Genomic DNA, 21,236 nt, shown 5'->3' with positions numbered 1-21,236 from the left:
TTTCCTGCTTTATATATTTGAGTTCCAATTATCAGGCTGGTGTTCACTGACAGATCTGAAGTAATCCCTCAACAAACCCATCAAATACATGAGTGTGATTCAGGATGAGATTTGAATTCATTCACAAATTCCCTGAGTCATTTTCAAGAACAATTAAAGCCAGAATTGGAGAGAGACTGCACAGGAGTGGAGCGGCTGAGCTTCATGGTAGCTACAAATTGGGCCAAGTGAGGTTATTTTTAACCAGTGTTCACATACCGGGGCCGCCGTTTGCTAATCACTTTGTTCCCCTCTGTCATAGCCGTCCATCCTGCTGCCAGCGTCCCACTGCTTCTGGGGAGGTCACAACACACTTCTCTTGGCAGGAGGAAATAATTTCCCTCGGGACAGCAGGTAGGAGTTAGACTGACTAAACCCAGAGCAGTTTCTTCAACGGCGGACAGCACGGAAATCTATCAGTATAAATAAACCGGCAGCTGACACCAGACCAGGTCCTGCACATTATAGGACAGGATAAGAAAAGCTCTCAGATTAACCCCTCTTGTCGCAGGAAACCCCCTGCAGGAGCTGGAGAGTTAACCTTACAAATCACTTTCGAATGTGACTCGAAATCAGAATGGGATTATGTTCACAGAAAAAAACCCAAATATGATTAAGAAAAACATAACATTATAAACAGAAACACTTCAATAAAAAACAAAAGTAAAGTGACAGTGAGCTGCTTAATCCAAACAAAGACAAGGCCGTACTGTGTTGCTGACTCATTACGTGGTCTGACTTTAATGCCACACTCTGTCCTTCCCTGGGCACACCAGTTGCCAGCGCTGAGATTGACACAGCTGTTGAAAGCAGCCCAGCCCTGTGTGGTGAAGCAATGGAGCAGAAAGGTCAAAGGTCACCGGCATTTAGGCTAAAAGAGAGAACAGGTGACAGAGAGGTGAAGGGAATGCGCTCACGTGATTCACAAGAGGGGGGAGAAGGATTTTAGATGGATGCTTTGAGGTCATTCGATTTTAGGACTGAAGAACTGAACAGCAAATTGATTACAGTGAGGAGCTTCTCTGTTTAGCTGTTTGGTAACAGTACAACAAATAATTCCATGTTATTTTAACCCCCCTCCCCACCCCCCTCCAAAAAACCCCAAAAAAACACCAGAAAGCACAATGGCTGTAACCGGTGAGGCTATGTACAGATCACTTTTGATCATGTTTCATCTCCAGAGATTACTTTTAATGGACACCCTAATTAGACTCCAGTCTGTCACTGAAGCCCCAACAGGGTGTTAAAACAGGAAACCCATCCCTGACTTTTCTCACCAACCAAACAATGAGGACATAAAAGGGCTCTGGGTGTCACACCGGGGCCTGTACCGCCCTAAATGGCCCTGTTGTAACAGTCAGCGGATGACAGGTGAGCTTCAGTGTGGTAGATCGCTGTACACCAGAGTCTGTGGGCCATATCAGAGCACAGACATCACTCTTTGATAAATTAAGTCGACTTTTATTAAACACTCACACTGTGGCAGTCTTCACCTGCGCAGTACTTTACTTATGTCACTCTTGATTGCAAAAACAATCTCAAAGGACTTCACAGGCCTGCACTCAGCAGGAAGCAAGGACAACAATTATAGCAGGTATTTAATATCCAGCATACAGTTTAAAATACTGTTAGTTGGCTAATAAAAGTCCTGCGTAGTCATGGAAACCAATGCTTCTAATGTTGGTCAATACCAATGTGCACATAAATGTGTCTTGAATAATTTGACCTCATAGTTACAGTGGAAACACTAGTGGTAGTGATGATGGAAAGTATCTCACACCATACATCAGCCTGTGTACTGACATATGTGCCTATTGATAGTGGAGCAAAATGTGGACATCCATATTAATATACTGTATAAAAGTAGTACAAAGGAGGTTCAGTAACATTTTCAGTGCAGTACATCAGGTGATATACAGACTGCTTTGAATAATTACTCAATAATGTTAATTGCCTGTTAAAAGTGAATATTGAAATGTTTCACTGTAACAGATAATATTTAAGAATATATTGTAACACTTGTTCTATTTCAGGTCCATCATCTACTTATAAAATGTCTTGAAAAGATGTGTGTAATTCGGTGATATTTATTGGGAAAGGAGAGATACAAGTTTAAGATCGTTTTTTTTAGTTTAGTTAAATTCATAAAACAAAAAAGTTTATTTGTGCCTGGAGATAAATTTCACTTTTAGAATTTAGCTTACGATTAAGTAAAATGAATTCATTTGAAGATGCCAAAATTACTTCCTGTGAAAATTAGGTTAATTTTTTAAGAAAACTAGGAAACTACGAGTCCAGTGAAGTAAAGTAATATACATAATATTTGTGCACAGTACACTCACTGAAGTGTACTGCATACATACTTTAGTGTGTCTCAGAGATTGATATTTTAAAACATGTGCAAATAAAACCAAAATTACCAGTAAGGTCAGGGCATTAAGTTCATTTTTATAAGGGAATTTGAGTGTACTGACCCTTTAAGGATGTGTTGTCTTAACCCTCGTGTCGTCCTTGGGTCAAAATGACCTGCAGCTGTGTTCAATCGAGTTTTATTTTATTTCTATATTTTCATATTTTTTTGGGCTCATTCGTGACAAGGATGCCGTGAGGGTTTCTTTAAACCAAAAAAAAAAATCCCCAAAAATATAAAAATATAGAAATAAAATAGAACTTGGTTGAACACAGCTGCGGGTCATTTTGACCCGAGGACAACAGGAGGGTATAGTGTTGAACAAAATCTACATATAATGCTATATGTAAGGTTTTACACCGACAAATACAAAGTCTAAGTAAGACACATCTATCATTTACAGAAGATAGCCTGCATCATACTGTATTTCCAAAATACAGACAAAATCCAGCTTTTCTGAGAACCTCAAAGGTTGATCTGCTATTACAGTAAATGTTTCTCCCTGGTGCTGTGTAACTTATATTAACATGTTCCTTTTACTGGGCTCCCAGTTGAAGAATGAGCAGCCCACGGACACCCGTGTGCCTGTGGGGGTCGTGAGTCAGTCAGCTGCCCGACTCCGACCAAAAGGGAACGACAACTGCAGGAGAGGCAGCAGCAGCAGCAGCAGCAGCAGCAGCAACAGCAGCAGCAGGCACAGAGGAGAGATGGGGTTTATGGAGGCCACAGCGAGGAGCGTCAGCTGAATCAACCACCCAGCTGAGGATGTTTCAAGTTAGAGTCAGCGTTGATCAGTGAGGGTCTCTGTTCGGTCCAACTCGTCTGCTGTCCCAACAAGTAATCTAGTATTCCAGTCAAATAGAAATGAAGGCATGAATCAGCTTTGAGCATCTGTTTCATTTATAAATGGGCGGACCTTGGACATGTTTCCAAGGTGGAAAATTAAGGTAAACTTGAGCTCAGAAAGTAAAGTAAACTTATGCTCAGTGAATAAGGTGAACTTAAATTAGGTAATTAAGATAAACTTCAGTTCGGTAAGGTAAACTTGAATTAAGATCAACTTGAGAAATGCGGCTGAACAGCAAGAAAATCGCTTGCAGTGCTTCCCATAAAAACAAATATAAAGGAACATAAAAACATGTCAAAAGGTAAATAATGAAATTAAAAAGGGACAAGAACTATCTCGTCTTACATCCTGTCAGCTCATCTAGAGGGCCAACAAATGTCCCAAAATCTCTTGAACTTGACAGCTATTATAATAATACTAGATGTAACTGCCATTCAGACTCATGTACAAACCATGTCCAGGATGTCTGTGTAATAGTGATTCATCCGGTCGTATTATGTTCTTTTCATTGTCTCCATCCCTCTGCTGTAAGATGTCCTCGGTCAATGGGTTCTTAGAAGACAATGGCCTGTTGTTTGAATGCCTCAGTGAGTAACTGTATGGTGACTTTTTTTTACACTGCGGCCATTTGTTCATCTCCATCACTCATGTGTAGTTTGTTTACAACAGAACAAGTGATAATAAACCAAAAATTGCCGCACAACCTCATGTCACCTTCATCCGCCAGTTTCTTCCCTCCTATCTTCCTGTATAATAGGTGTAAAATGAGTAAAACAAACAAAAAACATAAGACCTACAAGTTTGATCATTTATACATACTTTTTTATGCTATATTCTCACAAATGCGTCCCTTTCTAACCCGCACCCACCTCAGCACCTCCTCTCGTCCTCTCCATCCCCCTCATGGGATGCAACAGCTGTGGTGTCACCCCGTGCCACATGACATGGGCAGGTGGGAGAAACCTATGTGGGACATTGACCCCCCCCCACCCCTCCCCTCCCCCCCAACCCCCCAATACCCTCTTTCTTCCTTCCTATTCTGTCTCTCTGAATGTCAAACTACACACACACACACACACACACACACACACACACACACACACACACACACACATCTATCTCTACTTTTCAAGGGTGTGGCCATTTTGCATTGCTGGAATGTGCTCTGTGTTTGTAACTCATACTGTATGTTTGATCTCCGACAGTGATGAAATTCCACGGACAAAAATTGCTCCTGCTCCAGTTCCTGCCTGCTTTTCACTGCCGTGTTTCTGTTTCAGCAGCTTAACTAATTAATTAATTGTGACTTCTTTCTCTCATTACAGTATGACACGACACCCTGTTGGATTGTAGCTCTGATGCACTGGGATATTTCACTTTACTCCATTTTGGTCATCATGATGAAGATCAATTAACTTACATATTTTTGGCACTGCCCTCAAGTCACATTGTTCTGTACCAAAATGTAAAATGAGAAAAATGAAGGGAGAATTTCACATTCGGACCTGCTTGGAAAAATGTTTGTTTTCAACTCCAAAATATAAAGAAAAGGTATTTGTAAAAAATATATGCTTTCCCATGCTAGATGGTAAAAACATTATCAGTTGAAGAACTGTACCTGCTAGAAGGATTTTGGACATCACAGGTTTGGAAGCCAAATCCTGGTTTAATAGAGAACGTACACTGTACTGCACCTGTATCTTTGAAAGAAGCATCTAAACTTTAGAGTATCATATCAGATGCAGATTATTATTATTAAAAAAGAGCATTTTTATATGTCTTCGAAGATGTCTGGAGGGGCCTTATAAATTTTGTTATTGTAGTTAATGGATAAATCAGCGAGTGAAAAACGGATTTGATTTATGGTACCTGCTATAAATATTGTCAGCAAAAGACACTTGAAGTAAAAAAATATTTAGTTGTTAATATTGATGCATTAACACATACAAAGCATTTTAAGTGTATATGCGGACTATTGCTGGGTTTAGTAAAAGTACAGTTCGAAAATGTAGCCTATTATATGTTGTATGTCCAGTCTGCAAAGAAACTGACTATAGGTATTGAACATATGTAGTGGGGTAATAAGTATTATATTTACACGTGAAATGCATTGAAAAAATATTAAGCAATATTCTTAACAACATTAAAATAAAGTACAAGTAGGCTACCACAATATTTGAATAAGCAAATGGTCGCCCACTTAAATCTCTGTAGTTTCACGTTGCTGTAGAGGAAAGGAGCCACAAAGATAACTTTCTCAAGCCTTTAATTTCCTCTTTGGTTCAAGCGATATTAATTCATCTTTAGAAATAGACACATGTCGAAATGTCAACACAAGACGAAAGTCTTCTTTGGTGTTTTATTTTAGTTTTCCCCACTTTTATCGCTGTGGGAACGGATTGTGCTGGTTCAGTTTCTAGGGACCGTTTTTACGAACGGACTGATCGGAGCGAGAAGTCGTTCAGGCCGTGATCACAGTTTGACGTTGTTATTTTTGTTGTTGTTGATATTTTCGTACGTAATGACATAACCAAAATCTAAACTATATCAGTGCACGTATTCGACTTGCAGAGGAGGAGTAGAGGGTAAGAGTAGACGGGACGAACAGTAAAGTAACGTGTTGATATTTGCGTTTCGTCTCCTCTCCAGTCGACGCGATGTTCCTGACAACCGGCCGGCTGTCCAAAGTGCTGCAGCTCACCCTGGCGGTCATCAAACCCGACGCTGTCGCTCATCCTCTGATGCTGGAGGTCAGTGTTTGACATAAAGTCACCTGTGCATTGTATATTATATTTCAGGAAGAAAGGAAAGAATCCAGCTACCCCCGTTCTCAAAATACACAGTTTGTCTGCTGGTACTCTGTACACAGTCCACAAAACAAATATATTACCAAAACAGTCCAAGAATTTGATCCGTATTCTTTATTTCTTGTATTTGAACATTTGAAATGAGAGAATTGCACAATTTGACGTGTGGATATCTATCTGGGTTCGTGGGGTATCTTTTCTTATTCATTTGTACCATATGATTTAGACAAGTACCCTCTACATGCACTTGATCCAGACATATTTACATGTAGCGTTAGTCAGTGTTTTATTGTTCTCCTTTCAGGCTCTTCACCAGAGAATCCTGGACAACAACTTTGTGATAGTTCGATACAAAGATCTGATGTGGAGAAGACGGGACTCTGAGAGGTTTTATGCTGAACACTCAGGTGTGAACGCAACACATTCCTGTTCAAATGAGACTAAAAAGTCCCACTGTAGTATTTCCATGTGACCAAATGAACGAGTCAGCAGCTTATTTTGCACATTATCATATTCATTGTATGTGTCATACTTTACTGTGTTGCTTGATCGCCCGCAGGACAAAATAATCTCCCGTTTAGAGAAAGATTCATGAAAAGGATTTTTTTTATATATTTTCCTTCCCAAGTCAGACAGTGAAGAATAGTGTCACAAAGTTTTTAGAGTTTAAAAAGTGTTAAATATTTGTGCTTCCTCTTTTTTTCTCAGAGCGATTCTTCTATCAGAGACTTGTTGAATTCATGTCAAGGTAGGTCAGTGATTGCGACACCGTTTGTTGATTGCATGCGATTATCTTTCGATGCGGTGTGATTGGATGCATGTTGGTCTGCACGATGAATTTAAAATGGAATAATAGGGAGATTTCCAGACGACATCACCCACTGGGCAGACACAGAAAAAGCTCCACTCTGTCGACGCTGGTCCTCTTTCATGCTCAGCAAGTCGCCAATACATTTATTTATTTTTATAACTTTACAACAGGAGATTCAATTATCAGCGTACTGCCATTTGTAGCACAACATCCTCAGAGCAATTGTCTAAAAAAAAAAAAATCCACCATGCAGCCTGCTCACAACAGCTCTACATGCAGTGAACCCCCATGGATTGGACAAGGTGTTTGTAATTACATCCTCATTTTCCTGTGGTCACAGCGGGAATCAGTAGTTGCTACAGCAACCTTTCTCTGGGTGCTGCTCTTGGAAACACAGGAAGCATGTTTGAGCTTGACGCAGTTCCAGTTGGCATCATTTAGCTACAACTGATAACCCGATAGCTGCATCTGCTAGATATTTGTGGCCGAGCTCTCCTCCCAGGAGGTCTTGGGAGTTCATTTTGGGCTTTTCATTGAGAAAGCATCCAATGTTGAAAACAGACAGACAAGAGTAGCACTCGGTGTTGCTGTCACTGCGGTTTCCATGGCATAATATTTAACTGTAACTAACTGTATTCATGACTGCTGAAACGTGCGTTGAAATGTTCCCACAGCGGGCCGATGCGAGCGTACGTTTTAGCCCGAGAGGACGCCGTACGACACTGGAGAGAACTGATGGGGCCGACCAAAGTGTTCAGAGCCAGATACACGTCCCCGGCCTCCATCAGGGCTCAGTTCGGGCTCACAGACACCAGGAATACAACTCACGGCTCAGGTACAAGAAGTCCTGAGTTTTATGATTCTGAACCAATAAAATAATAGCATAATGTTCTGTATAATCCAGAGAGGTACAGATTATTATTTTTTTAACATATACGTTTCAAAAAATATGAAGTGTCCTAACTGCTGCTACGCTCACTCATTAAAACACTCCTGTTATAGATTATTTTATTTTATTTATTTTTTGGAATAAGAGTCAAGAGTATGATAACACAAAAATGTCATCAACAGATTACTTGGACTATAAAATCCCTGTGCTACCAATGGCATTTTTCAGCCATACTTAAAAGATTGTATTTTAGTGTATGTTTGGGTCTCACGTTTGTAAAATGATCATATTCAAATCTTCTTTTCTGCAGATTCTCCTGAGTCAGCGCAAAGAGAAATTGGCTTCTTCTTCCCAGATTTCTCTGCAGACGAGTGGATGGAGAAGGAGGAGCCGTCGTTCAGATCAGGACTGATACACTATGACCAAGAAAACAAGATCCACACACTGTCAACACCAAGCTGACCCCAGAACAGCTTCCGCACTGAGAAAGTATAAAGACTCTTGTTAGTGTTCATCACATGACAACACAAGCTGCCACAGCTGAAGTGCGACCCTTGTTGTTCAAAGTGTCAGTATGTTTGTATCGTGTCTGAATAAGGATGATAAATGGTTCGGTTGAATTTATTGTCATTAGAAAACACACATCACCAGATAAAAAAAGTGAACACTGTGTTGTACAAAACAAACACACCAGAGAGTTTTTATCATGACAAACTCCTGTTCGGGCTTCACTGTAAATAGTGCAATCGTAACAATCAGTTCTAGTTTCCTGAGCCATACAGATTGGAGGACAGCAGCGACCACATGCCAGATAACAAAACTATGGAATATTTATACAAAGTGAATATTCAGCAGTGTGAAATAATACTGTAATAATAGCTTTACACATATATTTATCCTCAAAGTCATGGTAGGGCATTCTCACACCTGAAGGTCTGAACCAAAGTTCATGTTCTTGTTACATCGTTTACATTTTATCCGGTTCGTTTTGGTTTCACGTTGCAATTTTGCCAGCGCATTGAAGAACTTTTAATGACACACGTCTTGTTGCCATCACCTACATGAGCTTTGTCTTCCTATACTTGATATTGATTGGTTTACAGACAGGCGTGCATGCGATGTCGCATGTTGTCAATTCGGCCTTTGTTTCAGTTTTGTTGCGCCTTCACGTACTGCAGCCAGTTTCTTTTTCTTCAGGTGGTGTAGCTCTCCGTCCCTCTTATGTCCTCTCTCTCTCTCGCTTTTTTTTGTGTGCCAGTTTTGGCATTTTCTATTTATTTTTCAAGTTGCCCTGTTTTGTATTTTCCAGTTTTATGTCTGCGAGGTGTCAAAGTAGAGTAAAACATACATTATGCAGTGTTAAATACAACACGGCCGAGTTAAACATGTCCCCTGTTTTCAGTCAAACTAAAGTCTCATCCTTGTCCTTTCAACAGCCATCAGACGATTAAGATTCCTTCGCCTTGTTCCCAATCATTAAAAGTTTGTTTGGGCTTCTTCCAGTCTCACCTGCACTCAAGTGTTTTGTGTGGCCACCTGTTTGACGGTCTCCACGGGCTTCATCACCTCGTAGGTGGTGAGGGACTTCTTCACCTTCCCGTTCTTGTCCACCTGGTGGATGCTCTGTGTCACTGTGATCGTCACCTGCTTGGTCGACATCCGATTGTCCTGCCATTTGGTCTGTTCATGGAGAAGCACAAATAAGTGGGGGAGTTTGTTTAAAGGGCTGATTGTGGCATTAATTAAGGGGCATTTGAGATATGTCCTTTTTTTAATTTTTTATATAATTTTGAAAACAGAAAATAAACATTACAATTTCCCATAGCTCAATGTGACATTAAAATTTCATGTTTTGTTCAACCAACAGTACCACCAACCCAGAGATACTCCAAAGAAAAGCATAAAAAAAAAAAATCCCCAATTTGATTGAAATAAAAAGACTAAAATGATTATTTGCTGAAGCTCAAATCGGCTCTAAATGTAACACAAAAGTACGACATAAAAATTAAAACAATGGTTGAAGGAGATGATTTGATTCTCTACACTTTTCACCTACATTGGAGGTCTCCCACAACTCATCAGATTGACCCAGTGTGTGTATTTAAAAGAAAAATGAAAGCGGAGGAAAGAAAAGAAAAGGTGCTCGAATATTCTAAACCTGCTCAAGGTTTTTAGGACATTTGGAGAAGCTTACAATCTCTTCAGTGTGTAGAACACTCCGGCGCTGCACTGTGGTGCCGGATGAAGGCAGCACCACGTCCTTCAGCGGAGAGGCCAGTATTGCAGGTGGGCTGCCGGGTTTCACATCGTTCAGGCTGGCTTCAGACCCGGCCGAGCAGACCTTCAGGTACGCCTGAGCGGGAGGAGGGAGCCCGTCTTCAAAGAAATCTGGAACTGTGACAAAGCAAAGCCTCATCTCGGTCCTGTGGAGCAACTGAGCCACTGGATCGGTTCAATGCAACCTGTCCAACCTCGAACACAGCAAAGCTTTTAACTTTGTCAGAGTCACTGAACTGATCCGATGGCAGCGTGGAACAGTGAAGTGTGATCAATTATGGAAAACACTCCAAAGTCTTATTTGGTTAAGACATTGTGTTTACAGGATGTTGGCATTTTACAGATGTGTGCACACATTCTCTCTCTCCTCTGCAATGTGAGAGTAAGTGCCCAAATATAAAGGATAATATGTGTTGTTGTTGGGACATACATAATAAAGCCTTTTTGATTAATATCTCAGAGGCACATGCATGTTAGATTTATGTGGAACCACTGTTTGACAGAGTCCTTGTGGCATCCAGCTGCTGATTAATTCTGGATCTGTTTTATCTTTTCAGAGTGGAGCTGAAATCAATTTGTCTCCACAATTACATCAAGGCTCATCTGCCAGCATTCACTAACAGCTGTATCTGTTGCCATGAGAGCCAACTCCTGTTTGAGCGCAGTGGCTTTTGATGCAGACTATTATGTCCGTCCATTGATTCATCTGGCTTCAAAGACAACGCCCCCACAGTTCAGTGCAAAAGACAAATTAACAAACAACAATAGAGAATCCACGAAGGAGCTCCATCTGTTTCTCACCTGTATGAAGAGGCACAAGCGACAAACTGCACACTGGACGAACAGGGGTCTCCAAAGCTGATGCTTTGACGTTGTGTCGTACTCAGTCTGAGCTACAGCATGAAGGTCACCACAATCTTTATTTCAATTGTCCGTATGTATAATGGATTCTTGTTGACCTCTGACAGTGTTTGATATGAAGAAACGATATCATGTTTCCTGACAGGAAAACCAAATCAACTGATGTCACAGGTATCACACTCCACTTAGATGTGGCGACCATTCATTGTCAAATTACTCAGCGATGTGGCTCTAAGTGTGAACTTAAAACAGTCCCAATGAACCAAAAACAGGTCATTTCAACAAGTTTTCAGCTCAATTAAAGACATCAGTGGACGACATTTGGATGCAGGAGATCGATGTGAAAATATGATGTAGACTTTAGAAATAATAGTTGTAAATGCACCATATTCTGTGGTGGGAACCTAATTAAATGCTAATTCATACGGCCGTGAATAGTTCATTAAATTGTTCAGCAGTTAAATTAATGCCTGCTCCTGTTCACAGATTCATTAAGTATTCATTCAACCATCCACTCAGCCGTAACTCCTTCATCATACCGGGGCTGATTGTTTTCTCCGAAGCGAAGCCGGCCTCAGAGTTCTCCGAGGGGATGCTCTGGATGGATGACAGGGGGATATCGGTGTCTGTGCTCGTCAGCCATGTCGACTCCGTCTCTTTGGTCCAGCTCTCTAGATAGCGAGGCTCCAGAGCGTCAGTCCTGCTCCCACCACAGCCCATAGCTCTGCCTCGGGGCGCCTTTGTTTCCCAGCTCAACTTTTCTTCAGAGAAGAGAAAGACAACGGAAATAAAATCACACTGGAACTCAGTTTCATCACAGGAAGCTGCGATATCGGTAGGAACTCTTTCAGATGATCTCTGCATAAGATTATGTTTGGGGTCGGAAAGACGCCCATTTTAAGTTTAAATCAGTACTTTATTCTCTCCGATGACCTCAACACAAGCACATAATACGTACAGCACAGCCCACAGCTGTGGGAGAAACTCAGGGTCCTCATAGGGTTCGTCTCTAGTGACTTCAATCCTTCAAAGAGTAGACTGAGTGGTCCCTTTCTCATTAACTCAGATATGTTTCTCCAGGAGCATTTAAAGGCCGCATCTTCTGTTGGTCGAGCAGGCCAAGGAGAGAATACAGAAGCTAGTTGATCATCAAAACATCATCCTGTCACCTTAAATGAAGGGAGACAGAGAGAGAGAGACCGGAAATTAGATGGAAATGCATCAATTTGTGTGTTTTCTTGGTATTTTCTTACAAGAAAAATGTGCCACTTTTTATGTGGATGTCTTAATGAATTCTCCGTCTCTGGGCAGCAGCTAAAGCTGTTGTTCTTCAGGCACCAGCTAAGTCATTTAACGTGTAAAGTGACATAGTTGGTGGCCTGAAGAGCTACAGGTAAAAGATAATTGAGCTGCCTAAGTAAACCGGGAAAGCTCTACAAGGCCGCTCCAAAATTAAACTTGCTTATCTGCGAGAACACATTTCACAGTGTTTTTGGCTGACTTGGATATTCATTGGTATTTATTTAAACCAGAGTACAAAGAAGAGGAAAGGCAGCAGAGACAGAAAGACGCTGCGGTCCTGCAAGAGGATATGGCCAACGGGATCCATCGAAGAACTGAGCTGCCGAGACCAAACTGACTTTTGCTCCAATGCCTCCAGAAACTAAATCATTCTGCTGCAATGAATTTCAGCTTTGGCAGTTTTTGTTGGATACTGCAGCTGACGCCAACCGAGGAAGCCATGTGTGCGTAATGCATGAAAGTTTTCTTTTCACTCTGACAGAGGTGTGCTGGTGATGTTCTCAAGAGATATTGAAGAAAAACTGGAAAAGTCAACTAAAACCAGCAGGCTGAGAGGACAGATGACCAAGTGAGAGGATTTTTGTCACCTGACACTTTGTTTTGGCCAACAAAGTAGGCGAGGGTGGTGATGCACAGCAATGTTGGACAAACCGTTTTCTCAACAGGATGTGTTGTTTGTGTTTACAATAGCTGCTAATGTTTCAGCATATGATCAGTACAACACCTCCTTTCTTTTGCTTTATACAAACAATATCAATTGGCAACTTATAGTTGTTTTTTTTTGAGTGGGTGCTAAAGAGTGGGAAGACTTGGTGAAAGAAACCAACTGATTTTGGGGTTTGGCATCAGAAGCTTGCCGCAATGCATCCTGGTACATGTTGGCATCGCTGGCATGGTCTGTTAACAGGAAGAGTCAGAAAAGCTCAGCTGTCTTGGTCAGTATACTCAGGAATGTATTGCTTCAATTGACAACGTTTACCGTTAACACTGAGTAGACTGCATAAAGTCTATCTATCTATCTATCTATCTATCTATCTATCTATCTATCTATCTATCTAGAGACCAACTATAATTGGATCAATCCACCTTAAACAATCCTTATAATAAAAACCAATTCTGTCTTAATCACTTCTCAATCGGGGTAATTGAGTCTACCTAAAATCAGAATCAGAAGTCAGAATATCATTGATGCACTGACACGTTCACAGTCAGGCCTCTATGGATCATGATGTCCTCTGATTAACTAATTGAATTGCCTTTGCCCGGACAATCAGGCTGGAATAAATGAATCGGAGCATCAGTGCCACCGCACAGCCGTAACGCAGCTTGTGGGGGGTAAAAGCGCTGTAAAACGCGTTCTTATACGGGTCTGACAAGCAACATGATATGTCGGTAGCTTTCGCACCGCTGTCATCTCCACAGGCCATAAGAAAAATATCAGCGTGAAATAAAAACCAAATCGAAACGAGCTGTAAATATTAACGACAGAAACGACGCAGTCCAATGCAAGAGAAATCAAACACTGAGAGATGGTCAATGCTTACGGATGATGGAAAGTCCGCCTTTCTGTCTCGCCTCGACGCACCTCCTGCGTGTCGTCTGCCACTCAGACTTGTAACATTGTTAATGATGGCACACACACACACGCACACGCACACACACACGCACACACACACACACACGCACACACACACACACACACACACACACACACACACACACACACACACACACACACACACACACACACCGGCCTCTAACACACAACAGCGCGTCTGTTCGCACCACCAGCCTCCTCATTCATCCTCCGTAACAACATCAAAGGTGGACAGTAGATGTTAAAATCGTCCATCGTCTGGTCGAGAACACGACGGACTATCTGTCTGTCTTCGGATTGAAATATAAGGAGGGGAGGGGGAGGCCGGGGGGAGGGGGAGGCTGGGGGGGGGGGGGGAGGGGGTTACCTCAGCTGTTGCCAGGTAAACTTAAATAGTATAACGGTCCTCTGTGGTGATTGCATTGAGCACATGTTCTGCTTCGTAACCAGTAATAGAGCTGCACTTTGGTCCTTTGCGGTTTGTTGGCAATCAATAAATTACATTTACTGTACACAAAAATAAAGGCTGCAGTACTAAGTTTGAAAAAAAAAAAAAGATTCTATTTTAGTGCTTTACTGACTGAATATACAAAAACCTACAGTCCCTTTTCACTGCAGACATTGTGACTTGTTATCATAGGTAAAGCACATGTGCATTAATGATGGGTCAGTTCCATTAAGTGTCCCAGTCAGCAACGGCAATGAACCAGCATGCACAAAAAGCAGGACCTGCCCTAAGTGGAATGCAGCCTTCACTAATAAACCTGTACTTTCCCCACAACAGGTCAAACTGTCTATACTGATGACATTTACCTTGAATAATGTTTCATTGTTCAAGTTTGTAGTTGACCTGTTGTTTGCGTGGATCTCTGATAAATGTTTTCACAGTCTTGCTCAACAGTACACGCACAGTGTATTATCACAGCGGTGCCCCTCACACCCCTAAAAAGATGTTCACTACTCTGCCCACAAGGGGACACTCCCAGCCCACTCCTTTACTTACACAACAGGGCAGATGGACCAAATCATTGTAAAGGTTTCAAGGGTTCATTTAAATAGTAAATAAGTTAATGGTGGTTGTTTGGTTGGTAAAGCGATAAATCTCTGAAAATATTTTTGGATTTTTTTTTTTTTGGCTTTGATTGACAGATATCAACAGGCCTCAATCAAATTCCTTACAGATTTTTTTTTTCTTCTTCCTATGCTTTCCATATGGGACACATGCGTACTTATATGGGTCATGTATGACACCTGTTTACCACATGTTGCAGCATATGGTAACATGGGGAAAATATGGGCATCTACATGGACTTCACACATTACACAATGGAAATGTTCCAAAACCACAATGCCCATGGGCAAAAATACATGTTTCACATGTGCAGAATCACGCGTGTATGTGGTCACATGTAATCACATGAGTTTTTGCACATGTGAAATTCATGTGTTTTTTCTGCACAGGATGTCAAACCGTTGCTCTTGAAATCAGGTAATTAAAGGAGAAGTGACTGGTATGTTGACAAGACAAACAACTGCATGTCTTGTTAAAGGAAAAAAAACAACCTAAAGGTGTTCAGATTGTATGTGCAAAAGTTAAGACAATTTGGACAAAACAGAAGCAAAAATCACTATTATCAGGTATCAGGATGAGATTTTATGACTAATATCAATAACAAAGTAGGAATGATGATATTTTTGCAGATTTTTATATCCTGTACAAAACCAGGATCGTGAAGCAGCTAAATATAATTCTCTCTATTGTGTTGTTCTACTGTGACATGTCAGCACATCCGCTGCCAAAAACCCCCATAAACAGCTCCAACCGCGCCGTGGTAAAATTCACGTCACCACAAAGCAGCTGCTTCTTTCTCCAAACTGCATTTCACTGATTGCTTGTGAAACTTCTGACTTGGCAGCAAAGTGCACATTCATCACAGTTCTGCTCTGTGCGATTTCCACCATGAAGTGAAGGAACAATAAACAGCATCCCTCTTTGTGCTTTATTGCAGGGATAGCGTTTGAAAAACTGCGGCTGCTTTGAGGGAGAGGTCCGCACGTGTGTGAATCAAGGTCATTTATTTCTGATGGATCCGCTGCCAATAAAGCACATTACAAAAACACAGAGGAAGAATGGAGCTCGCCACCGTAAGATCAATCCACTAATGCGGAAGCTCAGCGTTTGTTGCTGTCGTGAAGCAGTCTGAGGGAACAGTTTAATGTGCAAACAGTATTTGCTGGCCGATTAGTAATGACCAGTGAGGGAACGTACGGTATACCACTTTTCACGAGGTCTTTCAAATAGCCAAGACTGGACCTGATGCACAACACCTCAAAATGCTGAGGTGCAAACATCAAAATGTTCGATTTCCTTTGCCTAATGGGCAGTCCATAATGGAAAGTGATGAGTCACTCCTGTGATGGGGGTGTCACTTACAGTTCACTCCTGTCTGCTGCATCACTGAACAACCCTCCTGTAAACACGTGCAAAGTACTGAGCTGAAAACTAGAGAACATGTTTAGTCTCTGCAGACAGACAATTATGGTTCACTGAGGGGAATTATATAAAAAAAAGAAAGAAAAAAAAAGAAGAAGACTGTACTGCCGCTTGCCCTTTAAATACATATCCAGCCGTTACTAGGTGCCGGTCTGACAGGGTCCTGAACTGAATCAAATCCCTGTGACTTCCTGCGCTCAGCCCTCGCCTCGTTTCCCCGTCACCCAGCTAATGAATCTCGCTTCCTGTGGACAGTCTGGTCAATATGAGGCTGGACAGCTGTGATTTGTATGTCCTGCCCCTCTGTCATATTGGACCACTGGTCAATAGGCCTGTCTTTCCCATTACCCCGGTGATTAATGCGACGCGCTACCAAACGCTACACTGGAGTGACTCATGGTGCATCATGGGGCTCACAGCGGTTTCAGCTGTAAGCAAAGAAGCATACTGCGATATTATGTTGAACATTTACTTTATGTTAGGTTTAATGCGGGTAGAAGCCTTCGCTTAACTGTGAGGAAGTATGTAATAGATTGTAGTGAGTCCAAGTGAAGTCTCATTCCTGGTCCCATATTGTATAAATTCAGGTTTCCATTTCTTTTTTTTAATTCTAAAGCTGGTTTAGGTGTTATATAAATCCTGTGAAAGTGTAAAATGCTCAGTCCGTGGAGAAATGCACACAGGCTGTGCTCTGCAACTGTGCCATTTGATCTTCCATAGGTTTGTGATGTCACAAACTGATGCTTGTGTCAGATGTCCGCCCCTCAGCAAGGCCCAGTATCCAACCTTTTATGTGGAAGAAAACACTAAGTGGTCATTCCATCGCGGAGTTAACAAGCTAAGATCAAAGAAAATCTGCACTTGTCTTAATTGGGTGTGCTTTACTTAGAAAAGAGTTGGCCAATCAGAAGACAGGGTCACTGATATCAATATATCTTAAAGACACAGACACAAAACAATAAGAGAGGAAATGTAAAAGTGTATTGAGATGGTTTGTGACACAAAAATATTTTCTTATTGTTATCAAGGCTGTAAATAAAATAGCAGAAACATGTAAAATACGGGACCTTTAAGTGTGGGGCTCTATGGATAACAAATTGAAGACTAATTTAGTTAGCAGTTAGTTTTCCATCAAAATAGGACTTTTTGGACTTGCCAGAGTAATCAAAGGTGTTGCTAATGTTTTATTCAAGTGTCCCACAAGACAAATGGATTATTTAGATTGTTCTTTTTCTAATGTTTTCTGCCCTGAAGACAGTGATTTCACATTTCTTTGAAAATACAGGGTCACTGTCACTATATAAAGCAGTTTTTTTTTTTTTACTAGCGACTTGTTCATTTATTTCCAAGATGAGAAATGTGTTTGTATATAGCCTTTAAATTTGTATACAGTGTTGTGTAAAACCAAACTCTGTGTTAAAGCCCTATATTTACAACAGCTGGTCAAGGGCGATAGCAGACAATATGCACCCTCCATTGACTTGCAAAGTTTTTTGCGTGAGTGAAGGGAACTTATTTCTGGCAAGTTGTGTTAGGAAGGGGAGTGAACGAGCCAACGGGCAGCAGCGAAGCAGCCAAATCCAAACTTTCAGTTGGACTGCAGTGAAACGGCCTATGAGTTACAGCAATGGGAAACTAATTACGATGCTAGGGACTTGGGAAGGGGGAAAAAGCTGCTCCCAATCTTAGGATCAATAATTCTGCAATCAAATCTTTTTGGCAAATATTTGCAGGTAAACCCTGTTGTTGTAAAACCTACTGTAATACTATTAATTGATTTCATAGTTTAAACTCTTTAGATTAACGTCTGAGAAAAAACAAAACAACAACAACACTTTGTAAGTGACACTGCGATATTATCATATCCACTTGTCTGGATGCCATCAGCAAATTGTTGATGCCGGAGCTGCCATCGGCACAAAGAGCAGTTTATCCAGATTGAGCTTTGCCTTGAGGTTGTGGTTCAGCGGCATCAATCACATCTCGGGGCCTTTCTCTGGCAGAGGCGCGCCTCCTCTCCTCAGACTGGCAGCGGCAATCTCCCCCTCTCCTACGGAGCTGTGCCAGAGATCTCTCCAGAGGTTGTGTTCTTTCAATCCATCATGGTCTCAGAAAACATGACACCTTTTCATTAGTGCAAAGTGCTCCAGAGGAGAGGAGGTACTACTGCCCCAAATAAGCGAGCGTGGCTGAGATAACAGTATCTACTGTGTGGTAACCATGTGTGTGTGTGGCTTTGTTTACCTTGGGACATAAAGGCTTCTCAGAAACACGCAGCCACTTAAAGAATATGCGTATTTTTTTGGTGTTTTAACCTCTCTTGTTCTTTATTTTGCAGATAGCCAACTTGAGTAATGATTTTAAAGAGCATTGGTTATACAGTTCATAGAAATTATGAAATCTGCTTGCAGCTAAATCGTTTCGTTAAAAGTGTGATGTCCTCTGGACTGAGCCCTAATGGATGCTGGGAAAAGAAAGTGCGTAGCACAGCATCATTAAATATACACTATATCGTCTTTCTTTTTAAAGACCGTTACTTTGAGAACATATAAATTCATATATTTCATCATATCTTGATGAAATAGCTTTTTTATCCCATTTAATTTCATAAGTAGCCCACAAAAAAAAGAAATCAGATTTAGAACGCCAAGTCTGTGTGAAAACTTGTGCAGCACTAAAAGTCATGCCTGACCTAAAAATGATTAATATTGCCACCATAACAAAGTCATCCTCCATGACTGATTTATGTAATTTCCCCTACTGTCATTTACATTATCAGGGGAAGTGCTAAAATCGATCTGAAGCCACTCCTCTGGCCTCAATTGATATTTCCGCCTTTTAAATTCTGGAGAGGGCTTGCCCATAAATGCAGCCTTTGCACTTTATGTGCTTCATTCATTTTTATCCTGCTAAACACACAACTCTAATCCTATCAAAGGCAGGGAATATTCCAGAAAGACCAATACTGGGGGCTTAAGAGGCGAGAGAGCGGCGCATTAGTATTCATGGAATTTCTTGGAAGAAACTCTCGTTTTAGGGAAATTATCTCAGGAAACTGATAGAGCTCACATACACATTAAACTATGAGAGCTACCACAAACAGTTGGATGTTTCAGGGGAGTTGAAGCCAAACACTTGACTTAAAAGGGTGCGGAAGTCTGGGGGTCTTTAAGAAAAGGTCGACATGCTATTGACTGAATTCTAACTTACTGGTATGACTTAAAGCTTAATGATGATGTCTGAAAATTGGAGGTCAAAGTGAAAGATCTGAATTTATAACATCTATTGTTCTCTGTTTGTCATCTCAGCTGCCTTTAGTCTGTAAAACTGATCAATATAAACGTGTACAAGAGTTATTAATGAGTTTGTATTGTTGATGCAGAGCTGATGCATTGATCCAGAAAGTGAAAGAGAAAAATAATGTCTGTCCAGTGACTGTTTTATGATGAAAATCTTGACGTGAATGCAGAACTGAACGACTTTATAATAACTGGAAATGCTCACAGATGTCACCCGAGGAGCAACGGAAACGCTTTGACATCAGACTTTTAATGTTATTGCTTAAAAAAAACTGTCCATAATTTTAAATTAGTGAAGCCTGAACCACTGATATAAATGCTGACAGATCCCAAATAACTCTCTTAAATGCTATATGGTAATCAAAAATGATTTGCACCATAAATCAATGTCTTAGGTTATTGAGATGCACATCACCCTGTTGAAATGACAAACGTAAATTTCAGATTTTTGTTCAAATAACCTGGTTGATTGGGTATTTTTTGTTTGATAACACATGTAAGACGCTTTTTAATCTGTGATTTAGCTGTATCTCTCTTTCTTTGCTTAACAAAGCACTTAAACCAAAAAGTGCATAAAAAGGTATATTTTCATCAAGGGGTGATGTAACTCTGCCTTTTGTGCCATTTGATGTCATACAAATCTGGCCACTGGATTCAGTATTTTCTGCAGTTAACAGAGAAAAAAGCAGATATTTTACATCAGTTTGGTCGAGAGTAATCTGGTGTTACAAGAGCCAAATTAACTGCGTCAGGAATGGCCACACTCTATAGTCGTACTGTGAGTAAGCATCGGGTTAATTTTGAAACTACTGGAGCAGCATTGACCATCAAAACTACCACCAATGATTGGTCCGCCCTTTAGAGCGGCTGTGCAAATATTAATGCGAAAAGGGTTTCCAGACTATAATCACAGAGAAGACTGAAACTGTGAGCAATAGTCTGACCCATTGAGGCTTGTCGAATACAGTGTAGTCTGAAAAAAAACCTACAATTAATTACAATTTCTGAAGTGAGTTATTTTTGAAGCACAAACCCATTTAGCATTTGATTGTTTAAAAATACTGAATGAGTTACAAAAATATCTTGCAAATGTATATATATATATATATAAAAAAAAAAAAGATAGGTCAAGTTTTCAGCATTTGGAATTTAAGAAGGTCATTTCAGACGGACCACAATGAACTTCGGAGGTCTGTTTGTCAGCGGGTTGAGAAGGTGGTGGAAGAAGTTTTGAAGTCGACAGCATGAGTGACAAACTCAAAATTCTGCAGTTGTTGGAGCCTCGCAGCTGCAAATGTCAAATATCCTCCTATGTCTTGTCTCAGAGTGACACCAAACAAGTCGTATAACCACTTAAATTAAAGGAGCTCTTCTTCGAGGGAGCAATAACATGCTCAACAAATGTCACCGCAAACACCGTATGATACTGTATTATGTAATATCTGTCTGAAAGGCCACTGAACAGGAAGATCAATAGATGTGATTGTCTGGGCGCGGTGAATATTCAGAGCAACTTGGCAGCAATCATGCCTTAAATTGCTACAGAGCTGATAATTTAATTAGTGTAAGAATGATAATAAAACTCCTGTAATGACTTAAATGG

The 21,236-nt window shown here is 40.9% G+C and overlaps 2 protein-coding genes across 5 annotated transcripts; one reads left to right on the top strand and one right to left on the bottom strand.

The window, feature by feature from the left end:
* Positions 1-5,740: 5,740 nt before the first annotated feature.
* nme6 (NME/NM23 nucleoside diphosphate kinase 6) lies at positions 5,741-9,311 on the top strand. Of its 2 annotated transcripts, none has more exons than XM_069142044.1 (6): positions 5,741-5,810; positions 5,946-6,046; positions 6,408-6,510; positions 6,812-6,851; positions 7,589-7,749; positions 8,114-9,311. In XM_069142044.1, the coding sequence occupies exons 2-6, from the start codon at positions 5,954-5,956 to the stop codon at positions 8,263-8,265; spliced, it is 549 nt and encodes a 182-aa protein (XP_068998145.1). In that variant the 5' UTR covers positions 5,741-5,810; positions 5,946-5,953; the 3' UTR covers positions 8,266-9,311. The 2 variants fall into 2 exon arrangements, with proteins under 2 accessions (XP_068998145.1, XP_068998146.1); XM_069142045.1 differs by having other exon boundaries at positions 5,751-5,780.
* A 7-nt stretch (positions 9,312-9,318) lies between these two features.
* Positions 9,319-14,129, bottom strand: baalcb (BAALC binder of MAP3K1 and KLF4 b). 3 transcript variants are annotated; one of them, XM_069142046.1, is made up of 5 exons: positions 13,788-14,129; positions 11,900-12,110; positions 11,481-11,702; positions 9,998-10,197; positions 9,319-9,483 (listed from the first exon to the last, which is right to left on the bottom strand). In XM_069142046.1, exons 3-5 carry the CDS (start codon positions 11,659-11,661, stop codon positions 9,319-9,321), a joined length of 546 nt encoding a protein of 181 aa, XP_068998147.1. In that variant the 5' UTR covers positions 11,662-11,702; positions 11,900-12,110; positions 13,788-14,129. The 3 variants fall into 3 exon arrangements, with proteins under 3 accessions (XP_068998147.1, XP_068998148.1, XP_068998149.1); XM_069142047.1 differs by having other exon boundaries at positions 11,481-11,697; XM_069142048.1 differs by lacking the exon at positions 11,900-12,110.
* Positions 14,130-21,236: the final 7,107 nt, after the last annotated feature.

The sequence above is a fragment of the Embiotoca jacksoni genome, unplaced genomic scaffold (genome assembly GCF_022577435.1).
Source record: "Embiotoca jacksoni isolate LCO1_2020_lvr unplaced genomic scaffold, fEmbJac1.0.p SCAF_96, whole genome shotgun sequence".
Classification (NCBI taxonomy): domain Eukaryota; kingdom Metazoa; phylum Chordata; class Actinopteri; family Embiotocidae; genus Embiotoca; species Embiotoca jacksoni.
Note: the sequence above shows the minus strand (reverse complement) of the source record. Positions and strands in the feature narration are given on the sequence as shown.

Excerpts from the sequence above, each read along its gene's own strand:
- nme6 (XM_069142044.1), top strand. The coding sequence starts at position 5,954 with ATGTTCCTGACAACCGGCCGGCTGTCCAAAGTGCTGCAGCTCACCCTG. Across the intron at positions 6,047-6,407 it reads CTCATCCTCTGATGCTGGAG|GCTCTTCACCAGAGAATCCT; the intron begins GTCAGTGTTTGA and ends TTCTCCTTTCAG. Across the intron at positions 6,511-6,811 it reads GTTTTATGCTGAACACTCAG|AGCGATTCTTCTATCAGAGA; the intron begins GTGTGAACGCAA and ends TTTTTTTCTCAG.
- baalcb (XM_069142046.1), bottom strand. The coding sequence starts at position 11,661 with ATGGGCTGTGGTGGGAGCAGGACTGACGCTCTGGAGCCTCGCTATCTA. Across the intron at positions 10,198-11,480 it reads GGAGAAAACAATCAGCCCCG|TTCCAGATTTCTTTGAAGAC; the intron begins GTATGATGAAGG and ends GCTTTGTCACAG. Across the intron at positions 9,484-9,997 it reads TTCTACACACTGAAGAGATT|ACCAAATGGCAGGACAATCG; the intron begins GTAAGCTTCTCC and ends CTCCATGAACAG.